Raw genomic sequence first — 27,985 nt, forward strand, 5'->3', positions numbered from 1 at the left:
TAGCCAGCACCTGCAGCGCGTGAGGGGGAGGGTGGAGGCTGTTTTGCATGGGGGAGATGTGTTTCCTCCTTGTGCTCTGGGGACCTGTCCGTCTTCCCAGGGAGAGACAGGACGAGCGTCTGCGGAGAAGCACAAACCCCCAGACGCAGACCCGGCACCGGCGGAACGTGTGGCTCAGCGGTGGACCTGGGATTTCAAGCCAGTGGGAAACACAGGCTGTTCGATAACTGCTGCTAGGACGTCTCCACAGCCATCCAGAAGAGTCTGGTTCCTAGATTGTGACACCTCCCATGACGAATTCCAAATGGACCATGGATGTCAACACAAGAAAACAAAACCTGAGCTGAATCAGAAGAAATGGGGAAATAAGCTTGGAGTGGCCTGAGTACGTCACAAAACCTAGAAACGATCAAAACCAAGGCCACAAACGTAGGAAAAGATGCACAAGCTCCTAACAGAAATGCTACTTGAAACCGCAAACATCAGACTGGCCAAGGTTGAAGTCTGGCCACAGCGCGCAGGAGAGGTTTGGGGTGAGCAGCACCCTCAAATGCCGCTGGTGGAAGTAGGAACTTGCACAGTCCTCACAGAGCCGCTGTGACAACAGCTACCGGAAGGAGAAACGCAGACACCTTCTCACGAAGCAGCACCTGGGAATTCACACCCATGTCCCCGTCCCTGCACTGTGGCGCGTGCCGGGCGTTCACAACAGCCTTGTCTGTGGTGGCAAAGGATTGGGGACGACCTTGAATGCCCCCGAGGGGAGAGTGTTCAGAGAGAAGGTCCGCTCCACGCCGGCCACTGTGCTGCTCGCCTGGGGCAGGACACTCCACACGGCCGGCACAGCACAGACCCAGCTCACTCCTGCACTCGCACCTCACGTGGACGCGTCACTGCCTGTCTGGAGGCTGCATTTTCCTCCCTCCGCTCTTCTCGAGACGCGGTGGTCTCATGCAGTTCCCCAATGGGGGCCACTCGAACAGCTTTCCCTAAAAACTTCATGACAACCACTACTGTGTTTTGGGGCATGTGGCTTAGGAGACAGAGCCCGAGGGAAGGACGGCAAGGCAGGAACAGGGCGTGGTCTTCACGGAGTGAAGCCACAGAGCTGCTGTCTCTTCTGCAGCAACAGGACGGTCCCCGCGGCACTCGGATCCCATCTAAGCAGAACCACGAGGTGAGGCTGCGGGTGCTGTGCCGGGAGCCACCGCGCTGCCCAGTGCAGGAAGTGCTCGGGCGCCAGTGGGCGGTGGGGAGACCCTGGGACTGACACGCTGTTAAACCAGCACGCAGGAGTTTCCACGTGTAGAAGGCAGATGGCCTGGGAGCCACTGCAGCCTGAGAGCCACCGTGCCACGCCCACACCACCTCCTACCTGGAGTCCAGTCATCCTGAGAGGTGAGGCCAGAAGGGCTGGACCCCAGGTCTAGCAGCTTCCACGTGTCCTGGAGGGAGCTGCTGGCAAGTGATGACGACCTCTGGGTGTGGCAGCCGTTTTCCTCAGGGGATTCTTGAGCCTGGGGTGGCTTTGGGGACCTGTTTTCTTTCTGATGAGTTGATTTGCAGGTCACTATGGGGATTCTGTGCTGCTTCTACAAACGTTAGAAAAGACATAATCGTCCTTAAAAGCCACCCTCCCTCTACCCCGGGGAAACAGGGCTCCCCACCCGCTCCCTCCTGGATCGGTGAGAAGGTGGGGTGTGGCTCAGAGACAGGCCTGAGAGGGGACACCAGCGGGGACACCGCCGGGACCCCTGGGAGAGGCCCGCAGGGTGGGAGCACATCCAGGAGAGCCATCCGGGCTCTGGGAACATGGAGTACGGGCAGTGCCTACGTCACAGGGCTCCTCTGGACATTTAAAGGATGAAACAATCATAGAACTAAAGCAGCTCGATGAAAAAAAAAATAACAATAAAAAATAAAGGACAAAACAAGCCTGGGGCAACAGCTGTCCAGTCTTGACGGAGTGTGGGATGAAGCCAAGGGCACGTGCCCAAAAGGGCCGTCGCTCCAACCGCACAGAGAGGACGGCCATTGTGGCCGCGTGCACTTCAGATGTCCTGGAGCCCTTCCAATCCCCAGCGCCCTTCCGACCCCCCCAGCGCCCTTCCAACCCCCCATCGTCCTTGCTGGGCCCACTCGTCACTCAAGATGAAGCCTGCAGTGATAGGTCAGTGGCAAACACTCAGAGCAAGGCCATCTTCTTCTTTTTTTTTTGAGACAGAGTCTTTCTTGCTCTGTCACTGGGCTAGAGTGCCTTGGCGTCAGCCTAGCTCACAGCAACCTCAAACTCCTGGGCTCAAGCAATCCTCCTGCCTCAGCCTCCTGGGTAGCTGGGACTACAAGCATCACCACGTCCAGCTAATTTTTTCTATTCTTAGTAGAGACGGGTATTGCTCTTGCTCAGGCTGGTCTCAAACTCCTGAGAGCTCAATGATCCTCCTGCCTTGGACTCCCAGAGTGCTGGCATTGCAGGCGTAAGCCACCGAGCCTGGCCAAGGCCGTTTCCTAACAAGCCAGAGTGCTCAGGTTCCCGGTTCCCAGCTTCACCCAGTACCGACTGCCTGGCCACCCCAGCGCCTAGCTGTACCTGAATGGGCACGGCCGCTCCTGCCTTAGTGCCTGGCGGAATACTGTTTCTGCTGACTCTCTGTGTCGAGTGGGGTCGGCTCTTTTCCAGGTATTCGGAAAAACATTCTTTCTTAGCACTGTTAGTGTCCTGTTGTGGAAATTTAAATAAAAGGAATTCAAGTGTTCACGTGTCATGGATGGTGTACGCCAACAAGCTTTCCCGCAAGATCAGGAAGAAATGCCTTCCCCAAATTTCTGGTATTAGGGACTCACTCCATTTGGTAACAGGCCAAAAGGAAGGGACATGCTTGCTTTCACTGGCCAGGACAAATCTGACGGGCTTCCTGAAGTCAGTCTAAGTTCTTCTCACATCCTTCTAGGAGACAGCAGGTGCCAACACCGAGCCCCTGGTCGGCAGGAGCAGCCTCCTCCCAGGGGCCAGGCAGCCGGGCTCGGCCTGGCCTAGGGCAGCTCCCTGGCACTTCCAGGGCTGGGCCTGCACCCTCAGTCCCTTAGCTGGTGCCAATCTGCCCACCCTGCGTCTCAATGCTTGATCCCACCCTGGCCTGCAGGGAAGACTGAGAAAAAGCAGCCAAAAGGGAGCACTAAGGGGCATCACTTGACAGGCGTGAAACGAAACACAGGAAGAAGCAGGAAAAAGCTGGGGCAGCTGGGCTCATGCAGAGCTGTGAGCGGTGGCCACGGGCAGGGCCCTGGCACCAGCCCCTCCAGCCCCCGTCCAGGCGAGCCTGAGACCACTGCCGCTGAGCTGTGCCCGGCCCACGCCAGTTAACGCTTCGATTTCCACCCACGTAGCATGTGCACGTCCTCGCCTTTCACGTGTCCCTCCCTGGGCATGAGCTGAGGGCTCTGGTTCGCGCTCAGTGACCTCTTGAAACTCCTCCCTGCAGCTTGTGACCCTGCCCTTCCCTGCTTTCCTCCTGGTTATTTGTCCTTTTCTTATCGATTCATAGGAGTTCTTTTCTATATTTTCTTCCTATTTCTTCTATGTGGCACCACTTACTATCAGAAATAAAGAGGAACCGAAAAGGGGACCCTGCAGACTCTTCTTTTCTCGAGTTTAAAGAGCTATTTCACGGGCTGCAATGAACACATGATGGTTTTGTAGTTTGAAAGCTGATATTATAAAGCTTAATAAGGTATCTGATATCCTAGAAGGCAGCAGAGGTCCAGATTACAACACACGTGTCATATAATGGATAACACGCACGTCTATATGACGCTTTGGCAGAGATTTCTTCTGACACACGTATTTAGAAGTTTCGGTAACGCAGACGTCAGCACACGACGGCGCACAGGCTGAGTCCAGCCCGTTACCTTGTTGTGTGCAGCCCATAAGCTGAGGAAAACTGTTTACATTTTTAAATACTTAAAAAAAATTTTTTAAATTTCATGACATGAAAACTTTATGACATTAAAACCTCAAGGTCCGTGCAGTCCCACTGGAACACACCCAGGCCTGTCTGCATGTCTGGTCTTGGCTGCTTTCAGGCTAAAGCAGATGTGAGAAGCTGCAGCAGAGACTGTGTGGCCCTAAAGGCCAAAAATATGTACTCTCTGGACCTTTGTGAGAAAAGGGAGTCAAGCCCTGAGCCAGAGCCACGGGATCAGCGTGGAATATCCCAAAACATACAGCTGAATGAAGGTAGTGTGCAGAAAGAGACACACGGCTGCATGTGTGCAGATTTTGAAACACCCACCGAGAGAAACAGAAACCGTAGACTCGGGAAAGTCTGGAGAGGGCGAGGGAGGGAACACTGGGAGCCACGCACAGGAGTGTGACTTTGTAACATTCTGTGTATTAAGTTGGATGATGTAAACACAGGCATTCATTACACTGGTGACTGTATCTTCTTAGAAATCTAAAATATTTATAAGAAAAATAAATAGGCTAGGCACAGTGGCTCCTGCCTATAATCCTAGCACTCTGGGAGGCCGAGGTGGGCGGACTGCTTGAGGCCAGGAGTTCAAGACTAGCCTGAGCAAGAGCAAGACCCATCTCTACTAAAAATAGAAAACTTAGCTGGGTATGGTGGTATGTGCCTGTGGTCCCAGCTACGGGGGAGGCTAAGGCAGGAGGATCACTTGAGCCCAGGAGTCGGAGGCTGCAGTGAGCTGTGATGATGCCACTGTGCTCCAGCCTGGGCAAGAGAATGAGACTATCTCTCCAAAAAAATAGGTTAAAAACATTTAATACCACTAAGGATATAAGAAATTTCTTATTACAGATGCATTTTTTAACTTATATTGGTAAAGATTTAAAAAATAATACTCAGATGGGTAAAGCTATGGTAATACAGATGTATGATATAATTTGTAATTTAAAAAACAGCAGGAAACACATCGAAATGTTACTGGTAACTATGTTTGGACACTGAAAATTGGAGGCTTTTGATATCATATTTATTGTATTGTGAGGTTTCTTTAATGAGAATGCAAGACATAAACAATGAGTACACAATTACTGAAAATACTTCTTAGACGAAGGAGAGGTACCTGCGCTGTGAAGTGGGGCTGTGACTCTCCCACAGGGGGGCTGCGATCCGGGGGCCCCTCGGGTACCACGCCTGGGCGCTGGGCTTCAGAAGTGGGAGGAAGAGGGTGGCGCGGTGGTTTCCCTGGAAACAAGATCAGGGAGTGTTTGTTCTCTGTGGATACATCATTTCTGATTTCTCCTATGCTGAGTACAAATACTCAAAAAGAACAGCATGTTCCTTTTCAAAACCAAAGTGACTTCTAGTTCACGAGGACGTGGGGGGATGGACACCCGTGAGCTGTACATGCGTGGCATTTCAGCGGAACCCGCGCACACGACACAAAGTGCCAGCGCCACACACATCCCTCAGCTTCTCCAAGTGGCAGAAGTGAACACATTTGTTGACAAACTCAAAGATATTCCCTCTGTAGCATATAAAAATAAGAAGCAAAGGTTTAAGTACATAAACTTAAAAATTATGGTTGCAATCAACACATTCTCTCTCACTGAGAAATGACCTGCCGTCAAATGAAGACCCTTTCGTCAACTCAATTTATGTTAAGTGACCTAAGGATCTTGGAAATTTACCTTTAATCTGACATACCTCAATACATAATTACTGTTTAAATAATGTTTCCTGGAATAACAAATCAATTTGGCTAAATTTACTGAGGATCCTAATAAGTTTTTGTGGCGGGGGGCGGTTATAACTATTGCTATTTAGCATGTTGGAAACTGAGAAAAGTTTCCATTGAGCAACAATCATGGCTCAGACAAACCGCATTGGCTGCGATGCGGCCACTGCGCAGAGCTCGCACACTGGAAATTGAGGAGCTTGTGTATGGATCCACTTGAAGACGCTGGTGACATGCAGCCATGAAGTTAGCGCTGCCCTGTGGACTTCCCGAGATGGGTCCGGACGTGCTGGTTTTCCCAGACGATAAAAGGACCCATGAAAGATGAAATTTGGGCCAGCGGCTCACACCTGTGATCCTGGCACGCTGGGAGGCCGAGCTGGGAGGACAGTGCAGGAGATTTCCCTTCCCCAGAGTCCTGACGCTGCCTCGCCCGGTGTCATTAGACAGCAACCGTGTGTAGCGTCAGGCATGAACCTGGTCACCGCTTTACACGTGTGCGTGCCCATCACCTCGCTGCTTTCCTGTGAACTGAGCACTTTCTTCCAGGCCAGGAGTTTGCAGTGGGGCCCCCATGGTTCAGCCTGGGGCTTTCCTACTGGGCAGACGGCGCAGCCAACCCCACAGCTGCCTGTACGGAGCTCGCGCTCCCGAAGTCCCCCCAGGAAACCGCACAGTACAGGCTCACAAGTGAGTTAGGAAGGTCACTTCCTGACAGGTTTGGGAACCTCAGATATTTTGGAGAGCTTGAGAAGAAAGGAATTTGCTCAAATTTTCAGGCAGGTGAAATCTGGTGGGTTGCTGACTCGGTTTCCTGGCCTCAGAGGCATTTATTTATTTATTTATTATTTTAAAGAGGCCTTTAAAAGTCCAATCTGAAATTCCTTAAGAAAACTTTTAGCAAAACAAAACTTAAGAAGGCCGATCTGTGGAGATAACCAAGTCTAATTTATTTTCCCTCAAACACGGGAACTGTGGGAAAAATTGTGCATCAGTAGAAGCTGCTCTGTCTCCCGGACACTCTGTGGTCAGCAGGCCTGGCCACCTCTGTCCCAGAGCTGCTCCTCAACTCCACCAGCGACAGACACGCAGACTCGGCCTGTTGTCTCCCCTCCGGAAGACCCAGCTCTGCTTCATTTGCAACTCACAGTCAATTCCTCTCCTCTATATATATCTGTGCTTGTTTTACTTTTCCCTTGAACTAGTTATGACATCTGTCTGGTTTCCTCACTGTTTGATGACCAGAATAAAACCCCAGATCAACACTAATGTGCACATGGGAAGCAGCATTCACGGGGTGCCCGGTGGCGGGGTACGGTGAGGCGCGCTGTCCAGGGAGGCGCACGCTTGTAGCTCTGACTCTGGTGGTGCGAGACCAAGTTATGTAACCAAAGCGTCTGCACCCCCGTAATACTCTGAAATAACAAAAATAAAATAAAAATAAAATTTCTGAAGTAAAAAAAAAATCACGAAAAAATAAAACCCCAAACACGTGCTTATTTTTCATACCTGTTTGAGAGCCATATTTTACTTCCTTCTGAAAATTATCTTTCAACACATGATTAAAGAAATATTATTGGACATTGTTAAACATCAGGAAGGACGCTGCATAATGAACCAGGGTGAGCTATCACTGTCACGGACATTTCTAAGTAACATTAACATTTATAAGGCTGGTCACGGTGGCTGATGCCTGTAATCCTAGCACTCTGGGAGGCCAAGGTGGGTGGATCGTTTGAGCTCAGGGTTCGAGACCAGCCTAAGCAAGAGTGAGACCTCGTCTCTATAAATAGAAAGAAATATATGGACAGCTTAAAATATATATAGAAAAATTAGCTGGGCATGGTGGTGCATGCCTGTAGTCCCAGCTACTTGGGAGGCTGAGGCGGGAGGATCACTTGAGCCCAGGAGTTTGAGGTTGCTGTGAGCAAGGCTGGCACCAAGGCACTCACTCTAGCCCAGGCAACAGAGAGAGACTCTGTCTCAAAAAAAAAAAAAAAATTTATAAAGCACAACGGTAAACACTAAAGGAGAAATACAAACAAAAGAGCAGTAGAGATTTCAACACAAATCATGGCTCTTGGCAGGTCAAACAGAAGAGCATAAATAAATTTAGAAAGAATATTAATAAGGTTGTTAAATAGAATAAAATCAAAAGTCCAGCACATTTAGTTTAAAAAATAACCAAAGAGGGCCGAGTGCAGTGGCTCACGCCTATAATCCTAGCTACTCTGGAGGCTGAGGTGGGAGGATTGCTTGAGGTCAGGAGTTCAAGACCAGCTTGGGCAAGAGTGAGACCCCCGTCTCTACTAAAAAATAGAAAAGAATTAGCCAGGCAACTAAAAATAGAAAAAATTAGCTGGGCATGGCGGCGCCTGTAGCCCAGCTATCCTGGAGGCCAAAGTAGGAGTATTGCTTGAGCCCAGGAGTTGGAGGCTGCAGTGAGCTGTGATCGGCCTCCCCGGTGGTTGGGATGACAGGTGCCACCACGCCCGGCTTAGGACTCAGCACTTTAGTAGGGAACGGACTTCCCGAAAGGAAACACATGGTGTGTGCTTGGTATACATGAAGCAAGACCGAAAAGCCTCCTTCATTCTTCTCTTCTCACTCCACTCTCCTCCCAAACTGCCAAGAAACCAACAAGCTTCCTGCCAGTCTTCCCCGTGGCTGTGAGCACGCACATATATGCAGTCTTGCACACGCCCTTTCATGCGTTTGCTTGGTGATCTAAACGTGCTCTTGGGCAGGCTGTGCTTCCACGTGGTGACACGACCAGGCCAGAATCACGTGGCAGTGTGGTCAGCAGGCCACGCTGGTCCACAGATTGTACCAGGCCCACAGTGAGACAACACGGAAAGTCAGAGCAAAACCCCAGGAGCTTCTGTGGAGCTGCCGTGGCATTTATGGCACTCGACAGCTGCACTTGCCCACAGCACCCGCGAGGGTGGGCCGGGCAGCACTGCCAGGGCTGGACGCCGAGGCCCCGAGCACACACCATTTCCATCAGACCATTCACAATTAATTTCTTGCTATTGCAAAAATTTTGCTAAGATTATCCTTCACGTTTATCTTTTCTATATCCATCAGAATATCTTTTAAATAGACTTCCAGGAGAAGAATCATTGATTCAAAGGGTCCAAACATTTAAAAATTGGACAGATGCAGCCAAACTGCCCTCCAAAAAGGCTCTTCCAACAGCGATTCCTACCGACACCGTACGGTATGTCCCCTGTACCCGCAACACCAACCGTGAAACTTTTAAACTGGAGACTTATTTCCTGGAGGCCAAGCGATACCCTCATCGGCTGTACGGTTCGTGCTGGACCTGCCTCCGGCCCTGCGCCCACACACTCTCCCGCCAGTCACGGGTGCTGAGTCTTTTCATCTGTCAGGTTTGTCACAAACATTCCCTCATCTGTTTTCTTTTTTCTTTGATGCCTTTTCCTTAGGAATGTTTTAGAAGGTAATGACATCTCATCTGTGGATCATTAACTTTCCCATGCCTTGGTGGTCTTAAATCTTTCAGTCTTATTGAGGGGAGCTTTCCTCCCTGAAGATGAACTGAGTTGATGTGTGCACAGCAGTGGGGGAAGGACAGTGCGTTGAACCCCACATCACCCACAAAAGTAAACTCTAGATGACTTAAATATCAAAATGCAAAATGACAGAAGTCTTACAAAATGAAGGAAAGACAGCCATGGACGTGGGATGGGACAGGAGCAATAGGGCCCCTGTGCTCTGTGGTGCTCCCAAGGCTAAGATGACAGACGCTTTCCAGACAAATGTAACTGGTCAAAATTGGTCCAACAAGAGGCAGAAAAGCCACACAGACATGTCACTACAGAAGAAAATGAAAAGATTAATTTGAAGTCTACCCTTAACAAAGGTACCAGATATGGAGAGTTTTATTGCTAAGGTCTCTTTAACCTTCAGAGAGGGCTACTAACTTAGTCACTAGGGATTTGTGGTTGAGGTTGTGAGGCAGCCGGGGAGCAGACCTGGTGAGAGGAGACAGTGGGTTCAGCCAGATCTGGGCCTGGAGAGGCAGGCACTGACAGAGGCAGGAAGCATCTGGTACCACCAGGGGCTTCTCTGCTGGAGGGAAGGACGAGTGGATGGATGGATGGATGAATCAGTGGGTGGGTGGGCTGGCGGATGGATGGATGGATGGGTGGATGGATAGGCAGGTAGCTAGATGGAAGGACGAGTGGATGGATAGGCAGATAGGTGGATGGAAGGATGAGTGGATGGATGGGCGAGTAGATGGATGGGTGGATGGAGGGATGAGTGGATGGATGGGTGGATGGATATAGGCAGGTAGGTGGATGGAAGGATGAGTGGATGGATGGGCGAGTAGATGGATGGGTGGATGGAGGGATGAGTGGATGGATGGGTGGATGGATATAGGCAGGTAGCTAGATGGAAGGATGAGTGGATGGATGGGTGGATGGATAGGCAGGTAGGTTGACTGAAGAATGAGTGGATAGATGGGCAGGTAGATGGATGGAAGGATGAGTGGATGGATGGGTGGGTGGATGGAAGGATGAGTGGATGCATGGGTGGATGGATAAGCAGGTAGCTAGATAGAAGGATGAGGGGATGGATAGGCAGGTAGGTGGATGGAAGGATGAGTGGATGGATAGGTGGATGGATAGGCAGGTAGGTGGATGGAAGGATGAGTGGATGGATGGGTGGATGGATAGGCAGGTAGGTGGATGGAAGGATGAGTGGATGGATGGGTGAGTGGATGGATGGGTGGATGGAAGGATGAGTGGATGGGTGTAGGTGGGTGGATGGATGGATGGGCAGGTAAGTGGATGGAAGGATGAGTGGATGGATGGGTGGATGGATAAGCAGGTAGGTGGATGGATAGGCAGGTAGGTGGATGGAAGGATGAGTGGATGGATAGGTGAGTGGATGGATGGGTGGATGGAAGGATGAGTGGATGGGTAGGTGGGTGGATGGATGAGCAGGTAGGTGGATGGAAAGATGAGTGGATGGATGAGTGAGTAGATGGGTGGGTGAGTTGTTGGCTGGACAGGTGGGCAGGTGGATGGGCGCGTGGATGCAGGACTCACTGAAACACTTGGCCATAGGCTAGTACGGCTAAAGAACCTACAATGAGGGAGAAAGATGAATTCCCTGGAATGAAGGGTCAGAATGGGAAGCATGGCTGTAGTCAGAGGCTGTGGTGGTATTGGCAGAACCAGGCATGGAGGTCAAGGTCAAAGAGTAGCAAGGCTCAGGGGAGGGTGTTCCCAGTTTAGAAGATGATAGAATAGGATGGAATTAAGAGAGGGAAGACAGAACCACAGTGCTCAAGTCACTGCAGTTGCCAATCATGAAGTGACAGGGACGAGGGAGGAGGGCGTGAGCTCAGGCACGGACTTGACAAGGCCCTTGTCAGCCTGGCGGAAAGATGGCCAGAGAAGGGGATAGGCAAGAGTGGCTTCCATCAACGCTGGTCCTGAGAGATGCCAAGCTGTGACTGGGGAGCCCGCCGGCCCAGGCCTGCCCCTGCGTTCATGGGTCCCTGACAAGGCAGGTAGCATGAGGCAGGTAGGTACACATCCCTGGTTTACCACTAACAACAACTTCTAGAAATACCAACCACCAAGAACTGTTTGCTACTCCTCTTTCCAGAGCTGGGTTCTTAGTAGGACAAAGCCTCTATGATAACTCTCTCCCCAAGCAACTCAAGTGAACAGTGGTCTGAGGAGGACCTGGGTTAAGTCACAGATGAGGTCTGGCTCACGCCTGTCCCACAGCGTGGTCCCCAGGCCCCAGCCTCCCCTTAGCTGTCAGCACACGGGCTGGAGCGGCTGCGGTCTACACGCCACTGGACAAGGGGTGGAACCCCAGCACCCACACTCCGGGGGCCACCATGGCAACTCAGACCCGGCAGTTGGGGTCCGGCTGGAGGAGGAGATATGGCAGAAGCTGTGTGAGGCTAGTGAGAAATGGGGCATGTGCATTGGTGCTGCAGGAAAATCGAAGGGGACTCGATACCAACAGTCTGAGAGCCGCCGCCTGGCTGATGTCACTGGACAGTGCCCACCCAGAGAGTGCATGAGAACCTTCTCCCACACAAGGCCATGTGCGCTTGTGTCTGGCCATTTTAGTGGATTTCCAACGGATCTTCAGGCTGGAGTTACATCCCTCCGTGGTGGCGCTGGGCACTTCTGAGTGCAGTCTGCCGTGCGTGCTGGGAACAGGCGTGCCTCAGACGCGAGCCACCCGCCTTTCCCAGGAGCCAGCCCGAGCGTGTGCATGTCACGGTCCTGGCCTTGGTCTCTATCAGGACACATGGCTGCTTCCTCTGTAGAAGCCCCACCTGGGGACACGGCAGCCTCTGCTGCTTTGCACCAGCTGCACAGAACACAAGGCCTCCTCCCCTCAACCGCAGGGCACACACCCCAGAACCTGCCCCCCCACTCCAGGCTGATGCTCCTGCTCCCGAGAACTCACCTTTAGGGTTGACGTGCTCCGCGCGGAGTCTATTCCCCATCTCGATGAGCTGCTCCTTCTCCAGGTGGAGGCTGAGGATTTTTCTGGCTGCTTCCTTCAGTTTCCTCTGGAGCTGGTGCACAGACGGGGTCTGCGGGGGCTGTGGCCCTGGCCACAGGTGCATGAGGGGCTCCCTCTGGCCCTCAGCCTGCACAGGCGCAGCGTCCGCGATGCCCTGTGGACAGACCCACACGCAGATGGCCCCAAGGCCAGCCCCAGCCAGATCTCTTGCGGGAAGCGGGTAAAGAGGGGTGTGGGAGCAGATGGTGGGTAGCCACGGCCCGGCCCACAGAGCCTCCCCACTGACCCCCAGAACCGGCACCGCTGTCTGCGTCACGGGGTGATGTCCTTCTAAGAGAAAGACTGTGCTCTGGTGGGTTTCTTCCTTTCCACAAACAGGATAAATAAATCCCATTTACCACGAACCTCCCGGGCCAAGACCTGACCACAGGGGGCCTCTGGCCTCCCCACCTCCTGCTCCCGTGAGCCCAGAGGCCAGCGCGTCCCGCCACTATCCTACACTCCAGCCACCCCTGCCTTTGTGTCTTTCAAGGGAAGAGGATGAGGATGCCGGGGACACGAGGAGCAGAGAGACAGGCCGGCCGCCCACCCTCCAGTGGTGCCCCCAGGTGCTGGCGGGACCCTGCCTGATTCTCCCCTCTGGTTCTCTGCACGCCCCTCAGCACCCCCACAGCGGGCTGTGCTTCCCAGCGACCTGAAGAAGGCGCAGGGAGAACGCAAAGGCAAGGGCTCTGAGGGAGGAGGCTATTGAGGAGGGGGCAGTGGAGCCACCTAGGTCCCCCCAAGGCCCTGGGCCCGAGACAGTCCAGATCTGAGCCCCTGTTGGCACCATGCCGGCCTCCCTCAACCCAGCTGGGGCTCTCGGTCCCCACAACTGCTGCACTGGAGTGCAGGCCCAGCGCGAAGGGGTGTCTGGGACAGAAACAGGGCACTGCAGGCCTGGCAGTGATGACCTGCTCCTGCCTCTGCCCTGCTGTGTTGACCCGTCCTGGCCTCAGGAGCTGCCGAGTCCCTGGAAGAGAGCAGCACGCTCTGTCCCGCCCCGCTTCCTGGTGTGCATTTCCAGGGCTGGCAGGCGCCCGTGCCCTCGGGGAGCTGCTGTTCTTTGGGCAGCTGGGAGCTGTGCAGCCACTGTGCACGGCGCCTCCAGGGATATGCCACAGATCAGTGTGGGACTCGGAGGGGTCACGGGGATGACTCAGCACAGAGAAGTCTCTTCTCCCCATAGGCCCACGCACCCCAGATCCTGATGTGCTTCCCAGTGTGTGACACGCGCCTGCTCTGGGAGCGGCCTCTGGGCTTGCAGGACAAAGGCCGCGAGTCGGGCCACGGGGCTGGGGAGAGGCCAGGGCCTCTGCACCCCACCTGGGGCCCACCTGGGCCCAGGGAGACAGACCACAGCCCGGAGAGCGAGGCCCGGGCAGGCAGGAACCAGGTCCTCCACAGGAATACCCTGGATTGTTCTGTTATTTCAAGTGAGAAAAGAACAATCCTGAAAACAGAGACTTTGCAGACCTCAGAACACGTTTCGCTCTTCAGGGCAGATGCCCCTTCCCACGACGCTGCTGTCCTGAGGCTGCTGCCAGGCTCGAGGGGCTCTGGGGCCATCATGCCGTTGGTGCCAAATGCACCGTGACTCTACACACAGTGACCGGGGGACGTACAGTGAGGATTCCACCTTTCTCGGGTTCAGTGTCTGGTAAAATTTTAGTTGGTAAAAGTTCATTTTGACGACTCTCTGAAGTCTTTCTCCAAAATACAGATTCTGCGGGCCACTGACCGCGAGCCATCCTTCCTTCGGGAGGCTGAAGTCTGAGGCCCACATGGCGGCTGCAACGCCTCCAGGGGAGCCAGCGCCGACCCGATGGCCAACACTGCCCCCCAGTGGCCCCGGGACACAACCGCGTCCCCCCACTGCCCTGGCACGGGCAGGCGGGAAGGCCTGGGGGGAGTTTAGGCTTCCAGGACCAGGCGCAGCTGCCCTGGGGCTGGGACGGGGGCAGGTGGCCGGGCCTGCCTGGGAGCAGGGCACCCCACCGCTGCCCGCAGTCTCTCCTCCGAGGCTGGGCCTGCTGCGCCCTGGGCAGCTCCACGGCACCAGAGAAGTGGGAGCGAGACACCGCACGTGCCTGCTCCCCAAAACCCATGTAAGGTTCTCCAGCTTTGCAGACTCCTCGCCCCTCGGCTAGGGTGGGGGCAAAGGGGCCCAGCTTCTGACAGAGAAGCCGCAAGGACGGTCCCCCAGACCTCATCGGCACCAGCCCCTCCATGAAATCCTCCCAAACCACCTTAGAGTGAGCTGGGGGCGCTGGGCACTACATGCCTCAGTATTGGGGTTTGTGCTTCCTGTACTGGGGATGTGTGGACAGGACACAGGACTTGACCCACGGCCACCTGTCCAGATGACCCTGCACAGCTCGTCTTTCCTGTCCAGGATGCTGCGTGGCGCTCACATGCAGGGGGACGTCTCCACTTGTGTTTTGTTACACACTCCGGAGGGCAGCCTGGGTCTGAGGTTTCCTCACGCTTAGGTGCAGGTCTGTGTTTTTGGCATGAGTCCCAGGCTATGCGCTTCTTGGTGCAACCCAGCCAGAGGCACGTGATGTCTGTCCCAATCCTGGGGACGTGAGCTCTGACAGTTCGGTTAGGGTGGGGTCCCACAGACTGCTCCACTGAAAAGTTACTATTTCTCTCGGTAATTAAGAAGTAATTTGCGGGCAGGGCACAGTGGCTCACGCCTGTAATCCCACCACTTTGGAGCTCAAGGCAGGAGGATCACTTGAGGCCAGGAGTTCAAGACCAGCATGGGCAATATAGCAAGACCCTGTCTCTATAAAAACTTTAAAACTCAGCCAGGCATGGTGGCACCTATAGTACCAGCTACTCTGGAGGCTGAGGCAGGAGGATCACTTGAGTCCAGGAATTTGAGGCTGCAGTGAGCTATGATGATGCCACTGCACTCCAGCCTGGGCAACAGAATGAGACTCTGTCAAAAAAAAGTAGTGACTTGTGGGGAGATGCTGAATGAAAACCTTGTTTCCCATCCAACTTCCACCTCTAATTTCAGTACTCATCCGTGATCATCCAACCACACCATTCCTTTTACTTTGTCAGCTGACATTCCTCTTCCCTGATCATCTGTCTGTACCAGCAAGGACTCGTGCCTCCCTGTGCAACCAATGGAGCACGATCTGTTCCATCATTGCTGCCGGCTCGAAGGTGGCCAGGGGAGCCCCTTGGAGCTGGGTCCTGTGAGCAGAGCAGGAAATGCAGGCACCGGCGTCTGGGCACTGGGCGCCGCTGCTGCTGTTGAATCCGCTGAGGGCTGGTGCACACGTGCATCCACTGTTTCTTTATGTGCCCAAAACAACAGCTGCATTTGTCCTTACGCTGGTGACCCCACTCTTGTCTCCAGGAGCTCAGACCTTGTCCGGTGCAGAGTGGCCATTCATCTTCCACCCAGGGAGTGACCTCTCACCTTTCGGAGGTCACAGGTCACTCAGACCCACAGGGAGCCCAGAGCCTAGAGCACAGGTGAAGGAGGCGCAGGGCTGCAACGTGCTGCCGGCGGTGCCAGGAGCCAACCTGCAGCCACTGGACTCCGGGGAGCCCAGCGTTGACCAGCCAGCTCTGCACTCCCAGTGCCAATGGCCGTGCGCTAGGTGGGGGACGCAGGCTCCCTCGGCTCCCCCACCCTAGCCCTGTCTTCTCCTGGCATCTTCACACTCTGCCCACACAAAGGCAAATCTGGCCTGTTCCTCATTTTCCGTGAGCCTGAGAGAGCCACAGCCACACCTCTCCAGCCCGTTCCCCAGATCCCCAGCAGAGGCCCCTGTGTCCTGGGCCTTGGAGATGCACGTGCTGCCTTCAGTTTCTATGCTGGTTCTGCCAGGGAACTCTTAGAGCTTCCAGACATCATTTTATTGTCCCTAAAACCTCTGGATTTTTAATACATCACCCACAGCAACCATAAGTCACCATAGGCCACTGACAGTGTCAGGGAGCGTGTGAGGGAGCCCAGGCAGCCTGACCTTCCTGACCTTTTCTCGTGGCCTTGGGTAAGAAGAAAGGGGACCGCTGGTCAACTCCGCCACACGGCCAAGCCAGGGTCCAGAGCCTGCTCCACAGCTCAGAACCTGGGCTCAAACCCAGTTGTGGAGCTGGGGGCCGGGGTGGGGGGACAGCCTCGGCCCAGAGCAGTCCCAGGCGGCCCTGAAGGCTGCAGTGAGCACCACGAGGCCCCTCCACACACTGGAGGCCCACGGCACGGTGCCAGAGCAGGGCCTGCTCACAGGGGCGCCCTCCTAGCAAGCCATCGATGGTCCTGTTTTAAAGGAAACACGACAGCCATCTTCAGTATGTGAGTTTCCTATGTCAGATGTTTTTACCTGAAGGGAGAACTGGTGGGTGGGGCTGCACCCTGCCTGTGGCATCAACAGTGGAAGCAGAGGACCAGAGTGAGAGCAAGCTCATGGAGGAAGAAGGCAGAGGAAGAGGAGAAAGCGTAGAAGCCGGCGGTCCAGGCACCACCCCCACTACGGCCCAGGGCACTGCCGGTGGAGCCCAGCAAGGACGGCTGTCACGGCAGGAGCCCAGACAGGCCTGTGGCAGGAGGAGCTGCTGGGCCTCTGGGGCAGGGAACCCACCTCTCTCCTGAGGGCTGCAGAGTCCGAGGCTCGTGGCTGCTTCCCGTCTGAGGGCTCCCCTCCTTCTTGCCGGGCCATCCCGAGATGCACCCCCAGCTCAGCCACCTGCATCCGAAGCTCCAAAACCTCCAGGTGCACTTGGTTCACCTCACGGGGAAGCTCGCGCTGGACAGTGTCCAGCTCCAGGGGCTTCTGCGACACCTAGGAGGCGGTTCAGGAGCAGCGTTAGGAAGGAGGCAGCAGGCGGGGGAGCCAGGGCCCAGGGCAAGGACAGGAAGCCCGAGAGGAGCCATGAGCTGGTGTCTCCTCTGACTGGACGTGGTCACCGCAAACCCGCTCCCTCACCCTCTTGGCTGCTGCTCCCGCCTGCCAGCTGCCCGGCAGCCCCGCCCATGCCGGGCTCCGGGGCTGCGGGCGAGTCTGTGCGTGGAGGTGCTGGCACAGAGGCACAGGGCCTCAAACCCTCTTCCTGGGCCCCAGGCCCAGGTGGAAACAAATGCCTCTAGAGAACTGTAGGTTCGGAGCTAGGATTCTTCTTTTCCATTAATCAAAGGGGCAGAGCCGGGGAGGCAGGTGCAAGGGGGCTGAGAGAGCTGAGGCGGAGGCTCCTAAGCGGCAGGAGGAAGACCCAGAGGCAGACAAGAGGCGGAAGTGAACAGAAGGCTTGGAAAGGGAAGCCACAGGGCATAGCGCCAGCTCCGGTGGCTGCAGGTTGGCCACGGGGTTCACAGCCAGGGTCCCCGCCACAGCCTTTCCAGAGCCCCTGGGCCGGCCTCGCCCTCGGGTGCTGCTCTCCGTGTGCACCCCACGCCTGACGCAGGGGGACGGGGCAAGGCGGACAGGAAAGACACACCCTCCCCACACCTTTCACTTTCCCACCTCATTCTCAGGGCTCCTCCAGAGAATTCCTGATGAATGAGCTATGTTTGAATTTGTCACATACACAAAGGCGACCATATGGTAAACAGGCACCGTTAAGTGAAAAAACAAACAAAAAATACTTTGAGGTGAACATATTTCCCAGGATAACCACATCATTTATATCACACCAAGATAAAACTACAAGCCTTTATTTAAACGTTTATTTGTCGTGTGCGTGAAATCCCAACGCTAGGCAGAACTGGGAAAGGCAGCTCCAAAGCGTCAGGACCTGGAGTCTCCCCTCTCTCGTGCGCGTCACAGGCCTCTGACCTCAGGAACAGACACGGAAAAGTGGTCGAGTTCGTCCCCACTGCAGCAACAAAGACGCACTTCCCATCAAGACACCAGATGTCACCAAAAATGCTAAGTATGTGAAGTGACAAATATGTTGACTAGCCTGATTGGCCATTCCTCAAGGTACACATATTTAGAAACAACACGTTGTATATCATAAATACACACAATATTTATTTGGCGTTTAAAAACAAACAAATAAATAAATTGAAAGTCTTTGGAAGGTAAAGAAAGACAAGGCCAAGTGCGGGAGCCCAGCCTGCGCCTGGGACCATCTCCGCTCCACAGCGATGCTCCGTTTTAGCGAGGGCGCAGCGTCTGCAGGGAAGGCACAATCTATGTGTTTGTGGACTTAAGAGGACCTATGACAGTTCCCTCTTTAGGTTGCCTCTTGAGAAATAAAAGGCAACAGGACAGAATGTCCCAGAAGCACAAGCAACAAGAAAAATACATAAACCAGATTTGATCAAAATTAGAAATGCTTGTACTCCCAAGGACTTGATCATCAAGAGAATAACAAGACAGTGGGAGAAAAAAATCAGCAAATCGAGTATCTGATAAGGGCTTGTATCCAGGAATGCAGAAAAAAACTTATAACTCAACAACGAAAAGACAAATAACCCAGGGCAAGGGATCTAAACAGACATTTCTCCAAAGATGTACAAACGACCAAGCAGCCCATGAAAAGATGTTCAACATCACGTGTCATCAAGAACATGCAAATCAAACCACATCGAGACGGCACCTCACCCCACCAGGAGGGCTAGAATCACAGACAGATGACAGCCAATGTCGGGAGGATGTGGAGAAACCGGAACCTTCCACACTGCCGGTGGGCGTGTAAAATGGTGCACCTGCTTTGGAAGACAGTCTGGTGGTTCCTCAAAATGTTAAATACAGACTGATCATGTGATCCAGCTATTCCACTTCTAGCTATATACCCAAAACACTGGAAATCTAAGTCTGCACAGACACATATACAGGAATGTTCGTAGCAGCGTTATTCGCTGTCCAAAAAGTAGAAACAAACACAAGCAGATAAACAAAACATGGTGGATTCATACAGCGGAGTATCATTCAGCCATTGGAAGGAAGGGAGTTCTGACACATCCACAGAGAGACCTTGAGAACCTTACACCACACAAAAGAAGCCAGATACAAAAGCCGGAGTACTTGGCCGAGCGCGGTGGCTCACGCCTGTAATCCCAGCACTCTGGGAGGCTGAGGCAGGAGGATTGCTTGAGCCCAGGAGCTTGAGGCTGCAGTGAGCTGTGATCACGCCACTGCACTCTACGTGGGGACAGAGTGAGACTCTGTCTCGGAAAAAAAAAAAAAAAAAGGATAAGCGCTGTACGATTCTGTCCACACGAGGCACCTAGAATAGACAATATATAGAGACCAAGACAGAACCACTGGTTACTAGGGGCTGGTTACTAGGGGCTGGCAGGTGGGGAATTACTGCTTTATGGAAATAGAGTTTCCATTTGGGGTGGATAAAAAAGTTCTGGAAATAGTGGTAATGTATACACAACATTGGGAATGTACTTAATGCCACTGAATGATGCACTTAAAAATAGTTAAAATGGTAACATTTGTTATGCATATGTTATAATTTTTTAAAGTAAAAACCAAAAAGATATTATGAATTTGGAGCAATCAGACCTGGATTGTGACTCCAGCCACATGTGTAACAGGACAGGATTTGTGCTAGGATTCCTTTCAGCCGAGCATGATCACAACCTGACCCCCAGAGAGGCAGTGGACCAGGGGACGGCAAAGGATGGCACTTGCTAATGTCACGGGGGGAGGGCCAACGGGTGTGCTTGTCACTGACACTGCGCGCAGCGTGCTGGCCACTCCCGGGGCCTGTCCCATGGGCGGGTGGCAGCGGAGCGGCCCAGCAAGGAGCAGGTGTTCTGCCCCCCAGCGCTGCCCCTGCGGCCCGGACCTTTTCTCTCTTAGCAGATTATTACTCTGCGCCTTCTGCAACCACACACGAGACAAACGAGCTACTCCTCACAACAGCCCTTTCCTTAGTAAGGAAGGAAACAAGCACAGAGAGGTTGAGTGGACATACGAGGTCACACAGGGTTGCACTCAGCAGCCGCGCAGAGTCCACACGTGTACCCACCCATGGGAACAGCTCTCAAGTAGGAGGACCCCACAACTTCAAGCGTCAGCAGGATGGCCTCACCTTCTGCCTGAGCCGTGTCACCAGCAAGTTCAAGAGAAGCACTCTGTCTCCAAGCTTCCTGAACGCCAATCCAGTGGACACGTGGCCAGCTTGGACAGATCCTGCTGTAGAGAAGAGCAACTTCTGTCAGGCTCAGATCTTAAAAAATAAGGAAGGTCTTTCTGGAAAGACGAACATCGCTCTCATCTCTGCCCTCTCCTGTGGAGGCCCGCGGAACCAGCTGCTGACGTCACGGCAGCAGAGAGGCCTGGGTCCACATGAAGGTCAGAGAGGTGTTGTGCATAAAGTACAATCCTTATGCAAGGAAAGGAATCTTTGTAGGAAAAACACCAACCTTACCATGGAGTACCTGACATAGACCAATTGCTCTAGACTCTCCACTTAAATTTGGGACCATTTGCTTGAAAATCCAGAAAAAGATGTCCACGTAACACAGTTCAAAGAAGAAATCACGATGGACATTACAAATTATTTTGAATTGAATAACGCTACTTTCCAAACTTAAGGAGTGCACCTAAAGCTGTCCATTCAAGAAAACCCCCCCCCACACACACACACACACACACACACACACACATTTTTTTAAAGATGGGCTTTCACTGTCACCCAGCTTGGAGTGTAGTGGCTTGATCATAGCTCAGTGTAGCTTCAAACTCCTGGGTTCAAGTGATCCTCCTGCCTCAGCCTCCTAAGTACCTGGGACTACAGCACCTGCCACCAGGTCTGGTTGACTTTGTGTGTGTGTGTGTGTGTGTGTGTAGAGATGGAGTCTTACTACGTTGCCCAGGCTGGTCTCGAACTACTGGCCTCAAGCAATCCTCCTGCCTTGGCCTCCCAAAGTGCTGGGATTACAGGCGTGAGCCACCACGTTCAACCCCATTCAAGAATATTTATATGCACATTTTAGAACATAGAGCATATTTATGAATATAAATATTTAGATGCATGTTTTAGAAAAAAAGAAAAGATGAAAATCAATGAACTAAAATTCATCTCAAAAAATTATAACAAAATGCTGGGTTCAGTGGCTCATGCCTATAGTCCCAGCACTCTGGGAGGCCAAGGCAGGAGGATTGCTTGAGGTCAGGAGTTCGAGACCAGCCTGAACAAGAGTGAGACCTGTCTCTAAAAAACAAACAAAAAAAAAACCCAAAAAAATGACCAAATTAAAACCAAATAAAGTAGAAGGAAAAAAACAAAGTTAATATGAGATATTGAGGAAACAGAAAATAAATGTGTAACAGACAATCAAAAAAATCAATAACTGATGCTTTGAAAAGGCTAAAAAAAAAATAAATCCTTTGTCTTGCTGGTAAAACTAAGCAAGAAAAAAATAGAACACAAGCAAAGGAGGTCACTACTTTAGATCCTACAGACATAGGAGGGAATTATCGATATCTGCAACAGTATGCCCAAAATTTGCAATGGCTGAAATGGACAATTTCTTAGTAAAATGTAACACCAAAAATGATGCACAAAGGAGAATATCCGGATGTTCTCTAACTATGAAAAAACCAAATTCACGATCTACAGCCTTCCCATTAGAAAGAGTCCGGGCCCAGGTGGTTTGAAAGTTGACTTCTACCGATTGTTTAAGAAAATTAATGTGAGTCTTGAAAGATGGTCTTACTAGTAACCTATTTAACACAGGAAAATAAACTATCTAACAAAAAGAAAGAACTCACAACACAACTACCTCCTTTGTTTTGTTTAATTAAAACACCTGTGGTCTAACTAGTTCTCTCTAACACTTTGCTTCTCCCCACTGCCGCTCTTGGCAACGATGCCACGGACTCCTCGACTCCTCTCCACACAGAGAAAACAATAAAGAGCACCTGCAGCTCCTCCACTGTTCCCAGTCTGCTGCAGCAGAGAGAAAGGCCACTTCCACCCTGTAGAAGCGTCAAGCACCTTCCTCAGCTGCAGCACTAACGCTCCCTCCTCCTCCATGCTGTGGCCACTCCCTCCCTTCCCTCTCAGTCTCTCTTGGAGAAATAAATAAACGTTTCGTTCTGTATATCCTAATCACTGCGTGAGAAATCTTTTGCAGCCCATGTACAAATTCCCCACCCTAACAAGTCTGATATAAACTTTTTCAGAAAACAGAAAAATAGGAAAAACCTTCCAACATATGAGGCCAGAATAACTTTGATTCTAAAACTTGATATGAACATTATGAGAAAGGAAATTATAGGTCTTAGTCATGAACATAAATGTAATAATTCTCAACAAAATACTAGCAAACCAAATCTAGCCATATATAACGAGAAGAGTCTATCCCACGCGGCGTCTATCCCAGAACTGCAAGGCTGGTTGACAAGACAGAGCACGTTGCAGCGCCTACTCCTTCCTCTCCATGGTAAGCCCTGGCCAGACACAGAGAGCCGCCACCAGCAGATTCCGAAAGGGGAGGAGAGGGCCAAGTGGCTTGGACCTGGGGATGCCAGCGGTGACATGGCAGTGAGCTCCCTATCTTGTTTTCCTTCCTTCGTGTCCTGGCCTGGGGGCTCGGCTGCCACCACCCAGAACACCAAGGAGCTCAGACAAAAATAAAAGGCTCAAGAAAAGCCAAAGGAACAGGAAAAGGGAGAACACACCTGCCCTCCTCCCTGGAAGCAGCCACTCTCCTACCCCCAAAGCCCCACACCCTCCCTGCCTGCAGCCTGCTGCATACAGAGCACAGCCACTCTCCTACCCCCAAAGCCCTGCAGCCTGCTGTATACAGAGCACATCAGGCGTGGAGGGAGGAGCCTATGCGTGAAACCAGCCAGAGGCAACAGAGCAAAACCTCTGGGAAGCAGCCCTGAGCCAATCCCGCCCAGCAGTTCACTGGGCTCTCAGTGGCTCCTGAGAGGAGAGGCGGGGCCGGACAGGGCAGCAGCACGAAGGAAGCTCAGCCACTGCGACCCTAGCCATGCTGACTGCCTGATAAAACCAAAGATAGAATGATACAATCAGAAAGGGTTCCTCATACTGAAAACCAGGAAATCTCAACGGGAATGAAACAGGCAACGCCAAGACGACACAGATGCTGGAATTACGCGAGGAAGTAGCCTCAACAAGCAATTTAATACCCTCTCACAACAAATGGCAAAATGAAAGTTTCAGCAAAGAAATGGAAGATATGAAGAAACCAAAATGGAAATTTTAGAGTTGAAATGGTGTTAATTTAAATAAGTGACAGAAAAAGAGAGTGACACTCAGTTGAGGTTTATTAAGCCAAGACTTTGAGGCGGGGCCTGGGAAAGGCAGAGCCCCGCACAGGGGCAGAAAGCGCTGAGAACGCCCAGGGTGCACAGGAATGAGGGGGAAGGAGGGAGGCTGAGGCTGGGTTCTAGCTCAGCAAACCTGCCTGAGATAAGAGGAGCATTCAAAGAAGGGATCTCAGCGTGGGCAGAGAAGCGATGTTATCTCTCCTGGGTTTGCATCCTGGAGATAAACTTGTAATGGAAGTTTAGTTTATTCAGGCTACAGTCCTCAAGTTCTAACTGACCACACACTCATTTTATAGGGGATGCAAATCTTGAAGGGTCTTGTTTTTTTTTTTTTTTAGGGCTGAAGAGAGTAACAAATGTTTTACCCCAAAACACATTTCTTTGTCATATTTTGAGATGGCTGTGGGCAAACAGGAGCTGGCTGTCTTTGTGGGAGGCTGGGGAGAAATTTGCACCTGCAGAGAATCTCTGTCAAACGCAGCCAGGCTCTGCCTGTTTGATCTGGGACAGGTTTGTCCCTAAATATCTAAATAAAACACTTCCCTGAGGCTCATCCCAGAACAAGACCACCTGGGCCACCAGGCATCCCTTCTCCCTGCCATGCCCTGTCCACCAAAGCACAGTCCTGTCTAGGCATTTTCTAAGCCCCTTCGTTTCTGAAAAGAGGACCCTGCACTCACTGGGGAGAGGACAGGGTGCTCCGCACCTCAGCTCTCAGTTCTCCTTGAATTCTGGGGACTCCTGAGGTTTTCATTTTTTCTTTACAATGGAAATAATAATCTCACTGAATGGGCTCAACAGCAGAATAGCAACGACAAAAGAAAGAGTTGATAAACTCAGAGAACAGGTCAGTAGAGAGGCTCCAACCTGAACCACAGAGAAAGCGCAGTGGGAGGGCAGGCGGGGTCTGCAGCCCTGGGCTCGGTCACACCAGAAGGGTCACACCACAACGCCAGCAAAGAGGGGACTGTCTTAGGGATGAGGGGAGCCAGGCTTCTCCTTGTTGGAAACGGAAATCAGAATAATGAAAAGGAGAAAACTAGAATGAACCTTGTGGTGCTAGGCTAACCACAAAGGCGCAGACTGGCCCGCAAGTTTGTCCTGAAATCAAGAACTGCCATTCACCAGAACACACCAGTGAAGGAGTAGAAGGCAAGCCGCTAACTGGGAGGACACATTTGCAACACATATGACCAATAACAGACTCACATTCAGAATAAATACTCTAAAAATCTAAGAAAAAAGGCAGACAATCCAATAAAAATCCAAAACAGGCAAATGACACAAAGTGGCACGTCATAAAAGAGGATACTGAACGGCTAATTCCCATGGACTGAACTGTGTTCCCCAAATCCACAGGCTGCAGCCCTAACCCCACGTGTCAGCGGGTGCAGAGCGCCAGGCCCCTCGCACACTGCTGGCCGGGTGCAAACCCAGGCACACCTGGAGAACCGTCTGGCTTAGCAAGCAAAACAGAATGTAGGTCAAAGGAAGCCAGACAAAAGCCCGTGTTCCACACAATTCCATCCGCAGGAAACCGCCCTCCCGAGGGAGGAGTTAGGGCAGTGGCCGACTGGAGGGAGCATAGGAGCTCCGGGGAACCCTGTTTGCAATAATCTCGAGCTGTGCATCTGCCCGTGGTGCACTTTCTGGGGCGAGTACATGTCACTTTCCAAAGAGACACCGTAGCTGGGACCGAGCATGCAGCACAGGGACACGAGAACGCTCACCAGTCGCCTCCGAGGTGTGGACGCTGGGTCGGGTGCTACTGTGTGGTGAGGACACCCTCAGAGGTTCCAACACATCTTTCAGTTGTTCTTCCAATGTTTTAAACTTATGCTTTAGATTTTCTATGTCTGTTTCAAAGGCCAGAACATAATCTGCCAAAAAAACCAGGGAATGTAACGTATACACAGACTCACATCCATGACCACCAAGGCAGAGCTGCTCACCACCCGACCTCTCCCTGCACCAACCCACAGCGGCTTCCACGCTGCCCGCACCAGCCTGAAAGGCCGCTCTCTTCACTCCAGGGCACCGGCCAGAGACCAGCTGGGATACCGTATGCTCCAAGAAGGGCTCAGCCCAGCTTCCATCCCCCGCCCTCTGTGCATGGAGGGCAATGACTCCTGTTTCTAGTGCCGAGTCATCTGGCAGCCTGGCAACTGCCCGTCCACACCCGCTCCCGGTGCCCCACAACCAGCAAGGCACGGGTGGGGCTGCCCTCCCCACTCTTCCAAGGGTGCTCCCCTGGAGGAAGTGCCTGGTAGCCACCAGCCCCTGCTACCAACCGCTCGGGGGCAGCACTACACCAGGCCCTGGGCCAAGGCTGAGACTCTGGGTTCTTTCTCTTTTTGTGTGGGACGGGGTCTTCCTAGCTGTCCAGGCTGGCTGTGAACTCCTGGGCCCAAGCTATCCTCGCGCCTCAGCCTCTGGAGGAGCTCGGGCCACACCCAGCTCTACTTTAGTTTTTTTTTTTTGAGGCAGAGTCTCTCTCTGTCACATGGGCTAGAGTGCCGTGGCGTCAGCCTAGCTCACTGCAGCCTCAAACTCCCGGGCTCAAGGGATCCTCCTGCCTCAGCCTCCCGAGTAGCTGGGACTAGAGGCGCCACCACTCCACCCGGTGAATTTTTTCTTTTTTCAGCACAGACGGGGCCTGCTCTTGCTCAGGCTGGTCTACTTTGGTCTCTAAGCGTGTCAAGTAAGTCCCCTCACCTTTTTCCTTCCACTTTGCCAATACAGAAGTTTCTTAATACGAAACTTAAGATCCCTCCTCTTGAAGGAAAAGCAGTTGTCACAACTTGTGAGACCGTCCCTAACACAAAGCTACTCTGAGCCCAGTGGGGCCATGTCCTGCTGTCTCCCCGCTCCCCTCTGCCCCTCACCGGGAGTGGCGGTGTCTCCTCCGGCCTCTGGGCCCGGCTGGTCTCCTGGCAGGGCAGAAGGAGGGATCTGCTCGCTGAGCGACTCCATGTCTCTCCTCATTTGGGCCACAGCGTTCCGCAGACTCGCATTCTGCTCTCGCAGCCGCCAGATCTCACTAGACGGAAAATCTTTACTGATTTCTTCTCCATGCTGCCCTAGGAGTATCTGTCAAATAACAAAAACCCAAGGAGCAAAAGGAAAACTGTTTTGGCTACGAAATTCCCTTGCTCGTCCGACAGGCTGTACCTTTGCCCTCTGTGGCCGCCTCTGCTCCCCCGTCCTGTAGGGCTGCGAGGACCCTCCCGTCCGACCCGCCAGGAGTAAGACTGTGACACTCAGATCCGCGAAGCGCACCGTATGTCTAAGTCCCAGAGTCGTCAGTCCGTAGAACCATAAAGCAGAAGGGAGATGCCGGGCCGGGGGGAGGGAGTTAGTGTTTAATGGGGTCAGGGTTTCAGTTTGGGATGATGGAAAGTTCTGGAGGTGGACGGTGGTGACAGCTGCACAGCCATGTGAGTGTACTTAACACCACAGAGCCGCACACCTACGAGTGTGCAAAAACATTACGTATATTTTAGTGTAATAAAAATTCACTGGATAGGATGGGATTGCAAGCAGATCAGATAGTGCAGACGAAAAGACTTGTGAATGTAGATACATAGTAACAGAAAGTATTCAAATTAAAGCACAGAAGGAAGAGACCAAAAAAGGAAAAAAAAAAAAAAACAAAAAAAACAACCAAAACCCCCAGATCTTTAGAGACCGGAGGAACAACAGGAAGCAGTGTGACGTACAGGGAAACAGGAACCCAAAAAACAAGAGGGGCAGAAAAAACATTTTACAAGACGGCCAGAGATGCTGCAAACTTGATGAACACTGTAAACCCACAGGCTGAGAAGTCCAATGAGCCCTAAGCAAGACGAACACAGAGAAAATCACCCCAGAGAGCACATCGTCACCAAGCTGCTGGAAGTCGGTGACGCAGGGAAGTGGCACAAGGGGTCAGCACAGAGCCGAGGAGGGCGCCAGGCTCCCGAGAGGCCAGGAAGGCAGGAGGACGATGCGGTGACCCCGGCAAACTCAGAGTGAAAAAACAAACCCCATCAACCCAGATTCCCACCATCATCGGAAACCAGGGTGGGAGAGACTTCTGCCTCTGACAGGAAGATCACTGTTACGAATCTTCCCCTCTGACTGTGAACAACCCGAAAATAGGACAAATCAGATGAAAACCTGTTTTCAGACGCTGTGCAGGGAGCAGGGATACCTGAGAAGGGGGCGCTGTACCCCCCTCTGTCTCTGCTCCACCAGCCCAGCCAAGACCTGCACAGAGCACCAGCCTGCTCCCCTCCAAGGCCCCGCACACCAGCGCCTGCCGTGCTCCAGCTCCTAGCCACAGCTAGGACTACCCGGGACTCCAACTCTGCGTGTCACCGGCAATGCCAGTCAGCCTGGGCTCCCGGGGAGGGGTCATCAGTCTCGCTTGAGCGACGTGAGGTCATCATGCAAACAGGATGGGAACCTCACAAACATGCCCACCACAGTGTCACAGCAGTGCC

General features: G+C 52.6%; 1 protein-coding gene across 1 annotated transcript in view; it reads right to left on the reverse strand.

The window, feature by feature from the left end:
* CCDC57 (coiled-coil domain containing 57) overlaps window positions 1–27,985 on the reverse strand; it is an 88,658-nt gene that overhangs the window by 22,478 nt on the left and 38,195 nt on the right. The window contains exons 11-19 of the mRNA XM_069483040.1: window positions 26,387–26,591; window positions 25,218–25,381; window positions 22,122–22,149; window positions 20,495–20,509; window positions 20,287–20,390; window positions 16,878–17,078; window positions 12,172–12,385; window positions 5,089–5,210; window positions 1,376–1,592 (exon numbers count right to left, since the gene is read on the reverse strand). Of these exons, the coding sequence (XP_069339141.1) occupies window positions 1,376–1,592; window positions 5,089–5,210; window positions 12,172–12,385; window positions 16,878–17,078; window positions 20,287–20,390; window positions 20,495–20,509; window positions 22,122–22,149; window positions 25,218–25,381; window positions 26,387–26,591 (1,270 nt within the window). The remainder of the gene's footprint in view (window positions 1–1,375; window positions 1,593–5,088; window positions 5,211–12,171; window positions 12,386–16,877; window positions 17,079–20,286; window positions 20,391–20,494; window positions 20,510–22,121; window positions 22,150–25,217; window positions 25,382–26,386; window positions 26,592–27,985) is intronic.

The sequence above is a fragment of the Eulemur rufifrons genome, chromosome 9 (assembly GCF_041146395.1).
Source record: "Eulemur rufifrons isolate Redbay chromosome 9, OSU_ERuf_1, whole genome shotgun sequence".
In the NCBI taxonomy this organism is placed as follows: domain Eukaryota; kingdom Metazoa; phylum Chordata; class Mammalia; order Primates; family Lemuridae; genus Eulemur; species Eulemur rufifrons.